General features: G+C 40.6%; 1 protein-coding gene and 1 long non-coding RNA gene across 2 annotated transcripts in view; one reads left to right on the top strand and one right to left on the bottom strand.

Annotated features, from left to right (window-relative positions):
- Nucleotides 1-6,118, top strand: part of LOC136824986 (ATP-binding cassette sub-family C member 10) — a 173,146-nt gene extending 167,028 nt beyond the window's left edge. Inside the window, 1 exon segment of the mRNA XM_067080977.1 lies at nt 5,930-6,118. Coding sequence (XP_066937078.1) covers nt 5,930-6,032 — 103 coding nt within the window. The 3' untranslated portion in view covers nt 6,033-6,118.
- Nucleotides 1-16,050, bottom strand: part of LOC136824987 (uncharacterized) — a 172,340-nt gene that overhangs the window by 4,210 nt on the left and 152,080 nt on the right. The gene's annotated exons all lie outside the window — the stretch shown is intronic.

Genomic DNA, 16,050 nt, shown 5'->3' with positions numbered 1-16,050 from the left:
TAAGCAGTAGCTCCAAGTAAGGACTTCCAGACATCTAATTTTACCTCACGCAAATGTAATCAGAAGGAACAAGCTTTTTTTATTGACTGCTTCAACAGAGTTGTAGTTAACTTTGTATGAAATCACCACCCTACAAGGGAAGTTCCCACCTCAAATGCAGTCATTGCCATTCTTTAAATCTGTTTTTCATAAAGCTGATATCTGTAAGTGTTCTTTTGAATGTGCATGAGTAAATAAACTTATTACTTGCTGCTTGATGATTAGCTGGGATATGATGGTATACTTGAAAGAAAAAGAATTAGTTTCTTCCAGTTGAATATTCCCCTGCAAAGGAAAATCCAGTACAGGCAGTCCCCGGTTATTGGCGATCCGGTTTTCGGCGCTTGTCTAGTGACGAAAACTGGCAATTTTTGGCCCCGATTTCTGCTAACCGGTGCCGATAATCGTGTATTGGTGCTGATACATACCTAGCTGTGCCTCGCAACATCAAAATGATATTTAATGGAGATTTTTGTTTCGAGTTGTTTGCCCTGAAATAAGATAGGTAATATCTTTATCAGGTTAGTAAAGCCCAGCCAGCCAGAGTACACAAAAACCCCAATTTTGGCCCTTTATAGCTTTGGAAATATTCAGCCGACCAGGATGAAACTCTGGCTTTAGAGGTTTCCCACTAAGGTCTCTAATTATGCCAAATTTAATCGAAATCTGGTAAGCCTTTCCGGGGACCCAGATATCAAATTTTGGTGTTCAGGCGATGTGGTTGGGGTGGGTGGGTGAGGGACCCAACGTACTTACAGAGCAATAATGGTAAAAGATACAGCTGTGAAACTTAATTTTCTGAAAGCTTGTATTGTGGAGGGGTGCCTTTCGGGGTTTGTGTTTTGAAATAATGAAATTTTAAAGTTACAGTATGCCATTCAAATTAGCTGCCAAAATTCAAATTTCCTGATGCTCAGGTACAGACTGCTCACGACATTAGAAGCGATGCCGTTTTCTTAATGTGTGGGAATTCCTCCATAATCTTACTTAACTTTTTTTTTTATCTAGATGAGAATCAAATATCTCTCATTTTTCCAGTACTATATTTCCAGTTACTACAATATTTTGTAAACCCAGTGTAATTAACAAGCCCTGTTTCTTAAAAATTTTTTATCTACAAAAGTCATTTTACTCTTGAGCTGGTGTCATGAATGATCATCAGTCTTGAGAGGTTTGCAGTAGCGAGTGGATGCAAGACTGACAGCACACTTTGTTTTCGACAGGTGTCAAGTTATCCTCTTTGTTAACGTGAACCAAAGGTTTGTAAGTCTAATTTAATATATTTCTCGAAAAGTGTTAACAGCAGTTTTTTTTTTTAAAGCAGTGAATTTCCTGCATTTTGGCACGAAAGAACCGTCTTCCTGGAGTAGCCAAACGGTTTAGTTTTCCCAAGTTAAGGCATCTAGTACCACTTGCATCAGTTATGATTGGTGTTTTTACAGCTGTCTCATCTGTTCTAATTGGTGCTTTTACATCTGTCTATCAATAAAATTTTATGTTCTTTATTGTGGCTCTTTGGTGAGTGTAATAGTATTTGTACATAATGTATTTTTATTGAAGACACCCCCGTTATTAGGCCTATTGTAAAATATCAGTGACATGCTTTGCAAGGCTGCAATAGGTCTCACTGCTTGGAAAGTTGATTCCTTCTATCTTTCGATCTTGAAAGCATAGAACGAAGTTTATCTTCTATATTCCACTTCGATCTGGAGGTCATCTATCTCTGATATTGTGGTATTGTGTTCAATTTCCTTCTTTCTTTTCCTTATAGGTCTAAAACCTGAAGCTTTAAGGAAATGTATTGTAGCACTGTCAAGTTTCTGTGACTTGGTAATCTTAGGCCTATTAGTGTCTAGCAGGTTTTTTGTCCAGTGATCTTTTAAAATTTCTCGTATGACTCATATAACTTTAAAAGTACTTTTTTTAACCAACCAAGGACCAGTTTAATGATAAAACATTTGGTCAAGGTAAGGAGGTAGTTCAGGATGCCAGGGAAAAAACACCATGATGTGTGTGGAGCATAAATGCACCCTTACGAAATGTCAAATGTGTTTTACTCTTTTCCTATTTTCGCGTATAGTGTAAAGACGTCTCTTCATTTTGCATCAGTCACGTTCATGCACCACACTTATTAATATGTCAAGAATCTCATGTAGATATTCATATGTAGAATTTCCTGGCCTTTCCACCAATACGTATTTTATCAATGTATGTATGTTATGTCTCTTAAAATTACCATTTGTTTGACTGTCAGCAAATACAAATCTGCTCGGAGTGCAGGTCACGGCAGTCAGAGGTCGGGCACTACATTTCCATTTGCACTCTGCCATGTATACCTGAGCACAGGTAAATATATCAGTTAATACTCAGTTCAACCTTTTTGTCCCTACAACTGGTGACCCGAGGAGTGACAGTAAAAACAGCGGTTATGGCTTTGCCATTAACGGACTCACTACGGCCGCTTTACCTTCAAAGAGCCTTTAACGGAACCAGACGGCAGCAAAAGTCTAGGCCTCTGAAAGCTCCTTCCTTGGAGAACACCCATGCCACTAATGGACTAATTGCGGCATACCCCTCCAAGTATGTTCTGGCGTGCTTGAACAGTTTAGCCCCGCCATTTACGATTCATGTCGGCCGTACTCAGAAGTCATTAACGGAACCACACAGCGTATAGTTTTGACATCTGACGAGCCCAAAACACCATTAACAGACTAAATACGGCATGTATTTCGCATTTTGATGTGAGGAAAAATGTCAGACACTGAGGTAAAAAGTCATTCCGAGAACACACAGATCCTCTGCATCCCCCTCTCGCCTTCGAAGGCAGCAATAAGCCAGGCAATAAAACTCTGTCCGTTCTCGCGACAAAACACCACATCCTGGTTTCTGCGGGCAGATGTCCATTTCTGATTGGCGAAGATTACAAACGAGGAGACCAAGGCGGAAGTAACCATGACAAAGCTGCCAGAGGAGGTCTTCAACAAAATCACCCCATGGTTGGACTTGCAGCTGGGCAGATTCAAAGAGACAGAGACCTCAACCTGATAAGTTCATCAACACATCTCCATGCCCATCCCAGAGTCAGAGAGCAGCTTGTCACAACGCGCCTTCTGCTCAACCTGAGCTGACCCAGCTCTCCCTGGGAAGGATTAACTTATTTTACGTGGTCTAAGAACCTGATACGGGACCCGGGAATCGAACCACGCGAGATGGTCAGAGGAAATAGATTCCTCTAACTCTTCAGCTTGTCACGAAGAAATATTCAACTGTGGCGCCTTCTGCAGGAGGTGAAGGGGCAAATCCTGGATTTGGACGTCCCTTCAGTGGATGAATTGGTGAACGTCACACACAAACTCCACGAAGCCACCAAGACCTCCAACACACCGCAACACCTGCAGCCTGTAACCTGGTAACAGAAGAAGCCGAGGCAGAGGACACGAATGTGGTGTACAGGAAGAGGCGCTGCCGCAGCAGCAGAGGACATGAACAAGTCCAGCCTGGTGTTACTTCCATTGAAGGTTCGGAAACACCGTCAGAAATTGCAGAGCCCCTGTTCTTTCACAAAAAACGAGAAAGGCGGCCACAAATAACAGCAGTGGCCGCAAACTTTAAGGAACCCCGGCCAGTAGGATTCTTCATCCACGACCCCATATTGAAACGACAGATGCTGGTAGACACTGGGGCTATGCAATCAGTGTTTCCGCTGTTGAGGGAGGACTGCGACCACATGTCCAGCACCGCAACCGCACTGGTGGCCACAAATGGAAGCCCCATCCACCGCTATGGAACTGTGACCCGCAGAATATCCATCCTGGGCTGTAAATATGATTGGCCCTTCGTCATCGTGGACGTCAGGTTTCCTCTCCTAGGCGCCGATTTCCTCGCACACCACAGACTTCTGGTAGACATCGGCCGAAAACGCCTGCTGGATACTGGAACCTGTTGCTCCTGACCACTCTACACCGGGCCGGGGATGCCCGCCGTCTGCTCCGTCTCTTTGAACAAATACAGCGCCCTCCTTCACGAGTTCCCAGACGTCTTCAAGCCAGAGCTGTGTCAGTTGCTGGAAGCCCAGGCCAAGCACGGTATCCATCACCATATTCCTACAACAGGCCCGCCAACACACGCTGAATTCAACCGCTTGCCATGACAGATATTTACTCCCCCCCAACTTCATCTTCAGGTACATGTTTTGACTGAACCAGTGCTGCAGACTGAGTACAGTATTGTTATAACCCAAAAGAATTATTTTTACCTTTCATTGTTAAAAAAACTAAGTCAAACCATCAAAGCAGAAATAAATAAGTTTCTGGGTTCTGGCAGATTTGTGACTTTGAATATTCATCCAGTGGTGATATGGAAATCTCTTCTAGAACACGTGACAACTCTGGAAAAGTTGGTGTCAGAAAGAAATCACAGAGTAGTTAGTACGGCTTTGGTTTGCCAGGAATTGGTTAACTGCACTTGAGATGAGCAGGAATGGGTTATAAACAGTGTCAGATATGCTTTACATAGTGGATAGATTTGGATAACTTGTGAATGAGAATAAATCTGGTAAAATCCAGCACCAAATGTATTCTCCCAATCTGTATTGTTATTTGAGTTACAATTAGTTCTAATTTTACTTAACCATTTCGCGTATGACCCTTTTGAAAAATTACACCTGTGGGAAGTGGCAGAGACTCAGGCAGTAGGCATAAAAATGTTTATACTTTTCTTTGTTCAAAGATGTGTAGCTCCAACAATTTTCAAAGTAGACTGCTCAGTTTTGTTAAATTTTGCAGCACAATGATTTCTCTACACAATTGCATAAAATATCCCCTGAAAATAACTTTATGTAGGTGGAATAATGAGTATAAATTATGAGATACAAGGAAATTTTGCACTTTCCCCCCCAAAAAATTTTTCCCCAAAAAACACTATTGTTTTTAAGTCTTCGTTTTTTATCTCTAGGGGACTGATGTAAATGACCTAGTTATTGCAGTGCAAAAAGTTGCAATTATAGCAAGGAAAATATGAAAAAATGAGTGACACAGTCACGTCACATTTTCCAAAGCAAACATAACAGTCACCCATGTGATACGAGCAAAAAACTCTATAGTTTTTTTTTTAAAGATGTGTACCTCCTACAATTTTCAGAATAGATGGCTCAAATGTATTTCATTTGGCAGTTGAATGCTCTGTATAATGGCATATAAAAGTCCCCAAAATGAATTTATGTAGGTGAAACGAATATAATTTACAAGATATGGGAAAATTTTGCACTTTCCACCAAAAATATTTTACCCAAAAAACTATTTGTGGTAGTCTTCATTTGTTAAAAATAGCACCCCAAATAAATTACCTACTTCTCTCAGAAAAAAGATAAATTATGTAAATAGAATGAAAACCTAAAACTATGCAAAACATGTTACATATGTATAAAAAATATTTCTCTCTCTCAATGATATCTGTATCAGTCATCAGTAAGCAAAAGGGTTAACAGACTTTTTAATAGAGGCTAGTGGTCTATCAAGAGACTTGGAACTGGTACAGATTTAAAATTTTGTAGCCAATGTAAACATACAGTAATTAGTTTCCAGTGTAGCACGAATGAACACGTAAGTGAAAACCGGGACTTTGAACAAGTACTTATGTAGTTTATTCTACATTTTCACGTTCTCACTGTATTCAGTGTGAGCTTAAGAATGTAGAATAAACTACGAAAGTACTTGTTCAAAGTCCCAGTTTCCACTCACCTTCTTACATGGATTTTATGATATAGTAATTAAGACCAGTAGTCCCATGCTTAGCAGATGACTTAAGATATATGATTAGTATGTATCCTTTAAATGTTATCTTTTGTTGCCAAATAGATGTTTTTGCAATAATTATGGTACCTTCATTTCAGAATACTTGTCATGGATGAAGGTGAAGTGGTAGAAAGTGGCCGGCCAACAGAGCTGCTCAGCAATAGGGAATCTCATTTCTATTCCATTCTTCATTCACAGTAATATCAATCAGAGGGTTATGCAAAAATAATACTTTATAAAATTCAGTGTAGTTTTCTTTTAGACTCCAAAGACTAAATGATTTTTCATGTAACTTTTGTAACTTGATCTCTCAAGATATTTATTTTTATTTCATATAGTGTTCCAGCAGGTAGTGTCCATTCATAAAATTCCTTCATCTGGTGAACTGATTGTGTGAGCGTAACATTTTCATTTGTAAATTTTCCAGTACTGTACTACAGTATGTGGTGGTGTCAGTGGCTTAGGTAAACTTAAATTTTGGAAAATTTAATTTAAATGTACATTTCAAGAAAATTATGTTTATTCAGATATACTTAAGATTCTTATAATCCTATGCAAGATACTTTTGATTAATTTTGAATTATTTTGAGTTAGAGTTTTTATGATCTTATATTAGGAAATTTATGTTAAGATTAATACACTGTATTTCAGTTTTATTATGAAAGAACATTTAAAAACTTAGCATTCAACATCATTATACAATGGAAACTTTATTGCTGAATATGAATTGTTAAAAGTGATTACAGTTGTTTGATTATAGTTTTGATACATACATAATGCATAAGGTCTATTGTAAGTGCTAGTGATAGTATTTTTTTATCAGGAGATTTGTAAAAATTTCTTTTTCATGCAGTGATTGTGACTGTAAATACCTGTAATAATCATATTGCTCTGGTGCAAGGCTTTTTGAAAAGGGAATTTCTCATCAGTGTAATATTTTTCAATGATTTAAAATTGTTTCAGAAATATGATCGTTTACGCAAATCTATTTTCAAAGAGTCCACATGCATTTCCATGAGAAAAATTACTAGAGTAGGAATATTTTTTTATATTTACATATTTTTATAACTTGAATTTTGTTTACTTGTAAGTATATATGTACTATGAAACTTTGTTATGTAGAAAAAAGACTTATTAAAATGTGTACTTTCCCAGTTCCTTAACATGATTCACATTTAGGCTATGATAGTCCATATTTTCTAAGGAATTTATTTGTAACATGGCCAGTGCATGAGAAGTAAAGTGGGTCAACACATTTTAAGGAATTTAAAGAGGTTAGGTCATTTAGTATTTTCAGTATTGTATATCAACTGTTTGAGTTTCCAGTATTGGTAGAATAATTGTCACCTACAATGGAACGGAGATCTTTCATTATGTAAAGTCCTCAGTAAATTTAACCTGAATGTTTCAGTTGTAAGTAATAATACTGTAATTGACTACAAAGAAGAGTCACATTCTTTAAAAACGAGGATGAAAGTAGATGCTATTCTTAAGTGTAGATCTTGGTATATTGTTAAAAATACACTTAAAATCCTTAAGCTTTATAAGGATTTAATTATACTTTCAAGAATATACAGTACCAAGATTTACACTCAAGAAAAGGGATTTAATGTTATCCAGTATTGTAATTGCAGACCATTATGCTTTCAAGACAGATTGTAGTGGACACTTATTAAGTAAGACAATTCAAATAATACTGTATCTGAAAGCATTCATTTTAACTGGATAATAATGAAGAAATTTTCAGGAATGCATTTCAGTGTATTAAAGATTATCAAGTTTATTTTAACAGATACATGATAACAATTCAAGTGTCTTTTACATATTTAGTTTTAGAAAAATAATGTCATACTATTTTAGCAATGTTCTGATATGTGATTCGTGGCCATTAATTTAACATGTTTAAGTCATGTTTGCTGTACAGCATTTGAATCTTATTTAATTCTAGTTACTTGCAGGGTATAAATTCTTAGTTTACAAGGAATATGCTTAAGAATGCTCTATAGTAAGGAGTAGATGTCTTGTATGTCATGCAATTTAATCATTTCAGATTTAATACTTATTCAGGTTTTAATTGCAGACTTAATAATATAAATGAGAATTCAGAAATATGCTGATATTAATCAAGGTTAAGTTTGTAGTATAAAAACAAATGCACTGAAGCTAGTGCTCACACTGAAATTTCACTCACATTATTTGTTAACTTGTCTTTCTCTGAATTTTTGTTGTTGTTAATTAAGAAAACCACTTGAATGTCTCCTACAAAAATGTGGAATAGTGATTAATCTTGGTTAAGGCTGTTATATTAATTTTTCATCTTATTGCAGACTCTAGTTAGGTTAAACTAGTTGATAATTGTGCAATAATTTAAAAAGTTATTTAGATGATTCTGGTTTAAAAGTTCCTATATCTAATCTTTTTAGAAACCAGTCTTAGTAGAAATGGCCACATAATCACTTATCACCATGCTATGAATGGTTACTTCAATACTGTGTTTATAGAAACAGAAATGTCCTTCTCTTCGTTCCCCTTCAAGAAGAACTGAAATGTCCCCTTTTTCTCTTCCCTTCAAAGAACAGTAATTATTTATGTAATATCACAAATTTTTAATCAATTTGTATTTTTCCTAGCATACAAACCTGAGGCCTTTACATTGGGAAAATTCTCCTGCGTAGCTGAAATACCGGTTATGAAAAAATCTGACGTAATATGACCAAGGCATGGCGGAGTAATACATAGCATCACCCAATGAGACCAGTGTGTGGGAGGAGTCTCCTCTCACTTGCCCCACAGAATCTCGTGACATACCAGTGATCTTCCAGCCCAGGAAAACTGAATGAGGGATGGCTGAGGTCGGCCATTAATTTAAAGGCCTCTGGTTTGTATGTTACGAAAAATACAAATTTATTAAAAATTTGTAATCTCTTCCCATACGAATAGAAACCTTCGGCCTTTACGCTGGGAGACTTACTTATTGGTGGGACGAAAAGTAAACTGTGACTGATTTTAGGGCTGGGTCACCTGGGCTCACTTCCTGACCACTGTTGGAGTATAGGAAGGAGTTGAAAGCCTCTGACTAAAAGTAGAAAACATTTTCCTAATGGCCAGACATCCGGGCTTTTGCCATAATGGCAATAAGATTCCACAGTGCCCCAAGAAGAAAGGGAGTATTTAAATCTGTTGTAAAAAACAAACAACTGGTTAACCACCTTGATCTATGAGGAGAATACTCTGTTTACAGAGGGAAGAAAGATGTCACTTCTATTTCTGAATTAATTCATGGTATGAAAAGGAAAGAAAAAGAACATCTTCCTCACCTGTATCTAGATAGATCCATACTGAAGATAGTTCTGTTCACTGCTCGCCAGGAGTGAAGGAGGATAAGGAGAAAGGAACAAGACCATTCACTGCAATCACAAAATCTTTCACACCAACATCTACACTTGAAACAATTTGTCCACAAGGAGCACTGGCAAGTTAGACAACTTGTTGGGCAGCCACCACCAGACTCGAGGAAAAAGTGTCAAAGGACCTGTGAGTGACATCCTTCAGGTAGAAAGAGGTGAGGGTGGTCTGATGATTCCATGTACCAGCCCTCAAAACTCTTTGAATCGATAGATTCTTCCTAAAAGCGATGGAGGGGCCGAGACCCCTGACATCATGAGCTTTAGGTCGTACTGAGCTGTCATCTACATTAGAAGAAGTATATGTACCTCTGATAACCTCCCATAGGCAGAAGGAGATGGTATCCTTAGACACTTCTTTCTTGTTCCAGCCAGTGCTAACAAAAAGCCTTCAACACCCTGACCTGAGGTATCAAGTTCTTTTTAAATAGTAGCATAGTGCCTGAACTGGACATGAGACCATTTCACTAGGATCATCGCCAATAAAATCTGCAAGGGACCGAATCGAAAAATACTCTAATCTGCCATCAGGAACCTACAGATCCTGAGTCTTAGCCACAAATTTTGGGACAAATTTGAAGGACACTAGGCTCCAGCCCCTCTAGTGTTTCACCTCAAAAGAGAGGCCATGAAGTTCCCCCACTCTTTTGGTTGATGCTAAGGCAAGCAGAAATACCATCTTGAGGGTTACTGTAAAGCCCTATCCGAAGAACCCCGTAAAGGCTCATACGGGGCATGAGTAAGGCTGCTTAGAACCAACGTCAAATCTCAGTTAGGAGGCGTGAGTTCCCTAGGTGGACAGGATTGCTCAAAACTCCGTAAGATCATAGAGATATCCCATGAGGAAGAAGATCCATTCATTTCAGATGAAGATATAGTCCTAAAGCAGCCCTACAGCCCTTAACAGCTGACACAGAAAGGAGCTTTTCCCTACATAGGAAAATGAGGAAGGCAGCTACCTGCTGAATAGAAGTTCCGACTGGAGAGAAACCCCATTGACAACACCGATCACAGTAGACTGCCCACTTCCCCAGTACGGTTGACGATTTCTTGAGGTATCCAGACATCTCTGACACTAACTTGCAAGAAAAGCCACTCGCTCGCAGGGGATGCTGGATAGTCTCCAACCATGAAGAGAGAGGGACTTGACTGACTGATGATATTTTTCGACGTGGGGTTGGCAAAGAAGATTGTGCCAAGAAGGAATCTCTCTTGGAGCTTCTTTCAGCAGAGCTAGAAGGTCGGGGTACCAATCAGCGTGAGGCCACAAGGGAGCTACCAAAGTCATCCTGAGGTTCCTGGAGGTCATCACCCTGTTGATCACCTGACGAATCATACAAAAGGGTGGAAAGGTGTAAACATCCAGGTTGTCCCACAGATATTGAAGGGCGTCTTCCACCACCGCCCATGGGTCTGGAACTACTGAGAAGAATACTTCCAGTTTTCTGTTGAAACAGGTGGCGAACAGATCCACCATCAGCGTTCCCCAAAGGAGAAACAGATTTCCACCACTTCTTGGTACAAGGACCACTCTGTTCCCAAGACTTGACTGACAACTTAATTTGCCTGCCACTGCGTTCCTTTTGCCTGGAATGTACCTGGCTGACAGGACTACCTAGTGGTTTATTTCCCACTGATGTAACTGGACTGTCAAATTGTGAAGATGGTGAGAGACTAGCCCCATTTGTTTATGTAAGCTGCCACCATGGTGTTGTCGGACATCACAACCACGGAGTGACCTGCTACCTGATCTTGAAGCTCCTGAAGGGCTAAAAAGGCTGCTTTCAGTTCTGTGACATTGATGTGAAGATGCTTTTCTTTCAGGCTCCAAAATCCTGAGGTCAAAAGATCTTCTATATGAGCCTCCCACCCTTCGGTCAAGGCGTCCAAGAAAAGAAGGATCTCTGGGCATCCCGATGGTCAGCTTCCTGTTGTGCAGCCACCATGCCAAGTCCTGTCTCACCTCCTGCGTTAGGGGGATGCAGAAGACCAAAAGTCTTTCAACCACCGCTGTAAAGAGCAGAGGTGAAGCTGGCCGTGAGGGACGAGCTTCTCTAAAGATGACAGGTGACCTGGAGCGACTTGCCACTGGCACACAGGTTGTTTCTGTTTCAACAAGAATGACCTCATGACCATCTTGAACTTTTCTATTTTCGGATCTGAAGGAAAGACTCTCAAAACAACTGTCTATCAACATACCCAGGTAAAGAGTCCTTTGGCTGGGGACAAGATTTGATTTCTCCAAATTTATCACAATCCCCAGGTTGAGACAAAATTGAAGAGGACAGTCTTTGTCTGGGATCAATTTCACTCAAGAACTTGCTAGGACCACCTAGTCGTTGAGGTGTCTGAGAATGCGAATTCCTGAGAATGAGCCCAAGTCAAAACCAGAGTGAACACCCTTGTGAACACCTGAGTGGTAGTTGAGAGGCCGAAGCATAGAACTTTTAACTAATACAGTCTCTCCCAGAACGAATTGAAGGAACTTGCGAGATGACTGGTGAATTGGGATCTGGAAGTAGGCATCCTTCAGGTCTATTATCAACAAAATCGTTCTGTCTGATGGCAGCTAGAACTGTAAGGGGAGTTTCCAACTTTCCCTTCATCTCCTCCTGCACCTGGTTCTGGAGAGCCAGATCCTTTGGCAAACCTGGAAGGTATGTCCTCTGAAAGAGAGGATGATCTGTGAGAAGAGGATAGAACTCGAAAGGGAGTAGATATCCCACCTGAAGAACATCTCCTACCCAATCTTCCACTCGTAGCTGCTGCCAAGTAGTGAGACTGCTTGCAGAACCAGATGGCCATTGTTGTCAGCTCTCCTTCGATCAATTGTAGCTTGAACCTGATCCTTTGGAAAAATGGAAGATGTCTCCAATAAAGTCCCATTCTTTAATGCTAACATGGACTCAGGGCTGATGTATCTAGACACCCTAGAAAGAGCAGAGTCCCTCCTCTTCAGTAACCAGTTGGTCCACATATTCACCATTAAGTGGGTCAGAAAAGAAATGGTCATGCCCCCAGACTGTAGGAGACGAAAGAAGGCTGAACATTCCTTAGAATCCTTCGAAAAGGCTGTCTCAGAAATCTTGCCCACTGCCATAGACCACAAATCTGGCCAAGACATTGCTTGTGAGGCTATGGAAGCTGAAGCCGAACCCTCCATAGACACTGCTTCTTGGAAGGCAAAAGAAGTGCTGTCCCCCTTAAATTGATCCAAGGAAAGGCTCAGCCCCAAGCTAACGAAGTCCAGGTCCAATTGTCTTGGCTGCAGGGCGACTCTTGGGGTAGCATAAAAACGTTTGTGCTTATGAAGAGGAGGTGGAAGCAACTTAAAGGATCACCCAGAACGTAGTGAGTGAATTGTCCTTTCCACAGATGAGCATCTACCTGTTCTAAGGCAAAATCAGCAAAAATGGTCAAGGGTAATCCTTCTGAGGTCTTTGCTTCTTTCTTGAGGCCGAGGAACTTCTCAAGGCCTGAAGACCGGTCTGAAGGAGCAGTCGCAGTTTCTTCCAAGTCATTGTACTTTCTAATCTTATCAACAACTTCGCTGTACATCCTGACCAGCTCATTAGTTGCAAGATCAAGTGGTAGAGGACCCTCTAAATCTAAACCTCTAGAACTCCTATCAGCTCTATCCAGGGAATCTCCAAATTCTACTTCATCTTGGTGAACAACTGGAGCATATGCACGTTCAGGACCTAAAACCTTCGAGGTTGGTGCATAAAGTTGAGAATCTGAAATGGCAAACTCATTCTTGGGGTGAAAGGAGGAGCTTTCTTTATATCCTTTGAAAATCCCCAAGAAGCAGAGGAAATTGGAGATGGCCTAGATGTAGAAGCAGGTTGACAAACCTTGGCAACGAGAACAGCCTCTGCTGTACAAGCACTGCCAAAGCTGATGTCACGGCCAAACAGGGCTTCTGTAATGCGAGGATTTGTTGCGGCTGCATGACTGTTGCTGCAGTCGTATATGAGACAAATTCTGAGGAGAGGATTCACACCCTCGAGGCCGGCATGGAAGTTTACTGTTGCAGGTGAAGCATGACGTGGATGAATGGCCTTACGTGCAGGAACGTCATGGTCGAGAAAACGAGGTTGAGGAGGAGGTCACAGCCACACAAGGCTTGATTTATTTCATTTTTACGGTCATCTGTCTAGTAGTCACTTCTGTACGGCTGGGAGAAGAAGGAACAACAATCACCTCAGGCAGGGCCTGAGCTGCTGCTACCTCAGGCAAACCTTGATCTGCTGTTCTACGAAAATCCATAACTTCGCGACGACCAGAAGATATGGCCATGATCAAGTGGTCGTGTGTTTCCTTGTAGAAACAGCTGTGGAGTGTGTGCCCGTAACCACCTTGGATGGAATACAGCCGTGCTGAGATAAGCTAATCCCCCCCCCCCACCGAAACGGGAGAAGGAAAGCGGGAATACAAACATAGACAGCCTATCTTCTTAAGAGGAGAAAGCACAAAATCCTTCTTCTTCCAATGTCTTCTCAGGACCACACAAACCAAGGAAGATGATGACTTTTGAGAATCCGAAGATGGAGATCTAAGGCGTTTCTTCTAGGAACTGTAGAAACAGAGGGGTCAATTCCTTTGAGGACTGCAACCCTTTCCAGTAAGGCCTGAAGAGTAGAAGCAGTAAACAACTAAGAACCAATCGCATGGAGCTGGGATGAAGCAGCTGCATGCAGAACATCATATGATGAGGGAAACATGGACGTAGCCATATGGCCGGACACAACGGCCGATATGCAGGCAGTTGTCACAGAGATGTCAGCGGAAGTCATGCGTGAAGACGTCACCAACACAGCAGATGAAACGTTCTTGGTGGCAGAAGGGGCGAGATGGGACACCATCAGATGAGAAAGTAGTCCCCCCCAAACTGCGATTCTCCGGGAAGTCCTAAGGTCAACTAATACTCATGGAGAGTAGAGCCATCTATGACCGAATATGGAAATAAATCACAAACAGAATCTCGTACCTCATCCAAGGGGGGAGGAGTGTCTTTAACCCCCCCCAGGAACAGGAAGAGAATCACCAAAAGGATCTCCCAAACCCTCCTCAGAAACATCTATTGAGGAAACAACAGATGAGCATGAATGGGTAAATTCTTCCAAGGAAGAAGTAGCAAGAAGACAATTTGGGGAAGGAGGAAAGGAACAAGAAGGAATGACTTTGTCCGCTGCCATCGAAGAGTCAAAACCCTCCCATGGCTGAGCAGCATCCTTCCTCTTGCACTTCTTCGTCAGCTTGAAATGTCTCCATTGCTCAGGAGACCAATCATGACATCAGAACAGGGAATACTTACTTGCAAACATGAAGTCTACACCTGCTACTTGGGGATCAGTTTCAAAAGAAGCAAGGTAGCAGAAGCAAGGGGTTGTTGGCAATACTTGGGCACTTCTTTGCTCCTTAGCACTAGGCTTAGGCAAAACAAATGTACACAAAAAGGCACAAAATATACCACACAAAACATAGAACTTATAACCAATTGCAAACGAACTGGCAGGAAGAAAAAAAACCGCCTTTGATGAGAGATGGGCACTACACATCCACTCAAGTAGGCGGTTAAGAGAACACTGGTCCGTCACAAGATTCTGTGGGGCAAGCGAGAGGAGACTCCTCCCACTTGCTGGCCTCATTGGGTTATGCTGTTTATTACTCCATGCCTTGATCATATTATGTCGAATTTTTTCATAACCGGTATTCCAACTGCACAGGAGAATTTTCCCAGTGTAAAGGCTGGAGGTTTGTATTTGTATGGGAACAATGAGGTTTTATGGAAAAGATTTATAGCACATTTCACTTACTTAATAGATAATGTTTTTCATTCATGTAAGTAACCCAACCTGTCATATATCCATTGTCCAGTAGTATCTCTCTCTCTCTCTCTCTCTCTCTCTCTCTCTCTCTCTCTCTCTCTCTCTCTCTCTCTCTCTCTCTCTCTCTCTCTCTCTCATAGTGTTGGAGATTGCTGTTCATTTTAATTGCCTAAGTTTTACATCTTAAACAAGCTCTTTAGGTCTTTTTGACTAAGTAATAGTTTGGAATTGTACATATTTTCATTCCAAAGCTATGTTGTCTGTGGATTTCTCTGAATACTTTTCCTTTGAATAGGTTATAAGGAGACAGGTTGGATAAGAAAAAAAATTGTTTTCGAACTAGCTGTGATAATCTTGGCATAAACTGTTGTTTTTATAGAATTTTACAAAGGTGGATGGTAAACTGCAGTTACACAAGACTAAAGAAATAAAATTTCTTTACTAGTCATGTATTCCACTGAGGTGACTGATTGTACATTCTGCAATTAAAAAAAAGGAATTGGTTTTTATTTTATTTTTACCCATTATTTTCCTAAGTTTCAAGGGTATCAGCCAACATTGACTTTTTTTATTGTAATAAGCTGAACATCTTAGATGTGATAGGTTGGTTGGTTTGTTAAAGATTTTCAGAATTTGTTACCTTTCCTGCAGAAGTAGGATGTTGCTTTCTATGTAGTAGTATTTGTCCTGCAGGGATACAAACATTATGCCTTTCATACATATGGAGTATCTTTCTGAGCATGCACTGGACCGGCCATGTACTGACTAAACAAGGGAAGTACCCAAGTTGAGAGGGGATAAACATTCTCACCCAACTGACGCTACCCATTTTCAGCCACGACACAGAGTAGACATGTCTCATGTTCTATGTTTGCTTGTGCTTGGTTCTTTGTCTGATGGAGAGCAGGCAGGACCAATGTCATTGTGAAGGTCTTGGTTGACTCTAATAGTTTTATGGAACCTATAGTGGTACATTTGCACTCG

Source organism: Macrobrachium rosenbergii, chromosome 36 (assembly GCF_040412425.1).
Source record: "Macrobrachium rosenbergii isolate ZJJX-2024 chromosome 36, ASM4041242v1, whole genome shotgun sequence".
NCBI classification, from domain to species: Eukaryota; Metazoa; Arthropoda; class Malacostraca; order Decapoda; family Palaemonidae; genus Macrobrachium; species Macrobrachium rosenbergii.
This window is presented reverse-complemented; position numbering and strand designations above follow the sequence as displayed.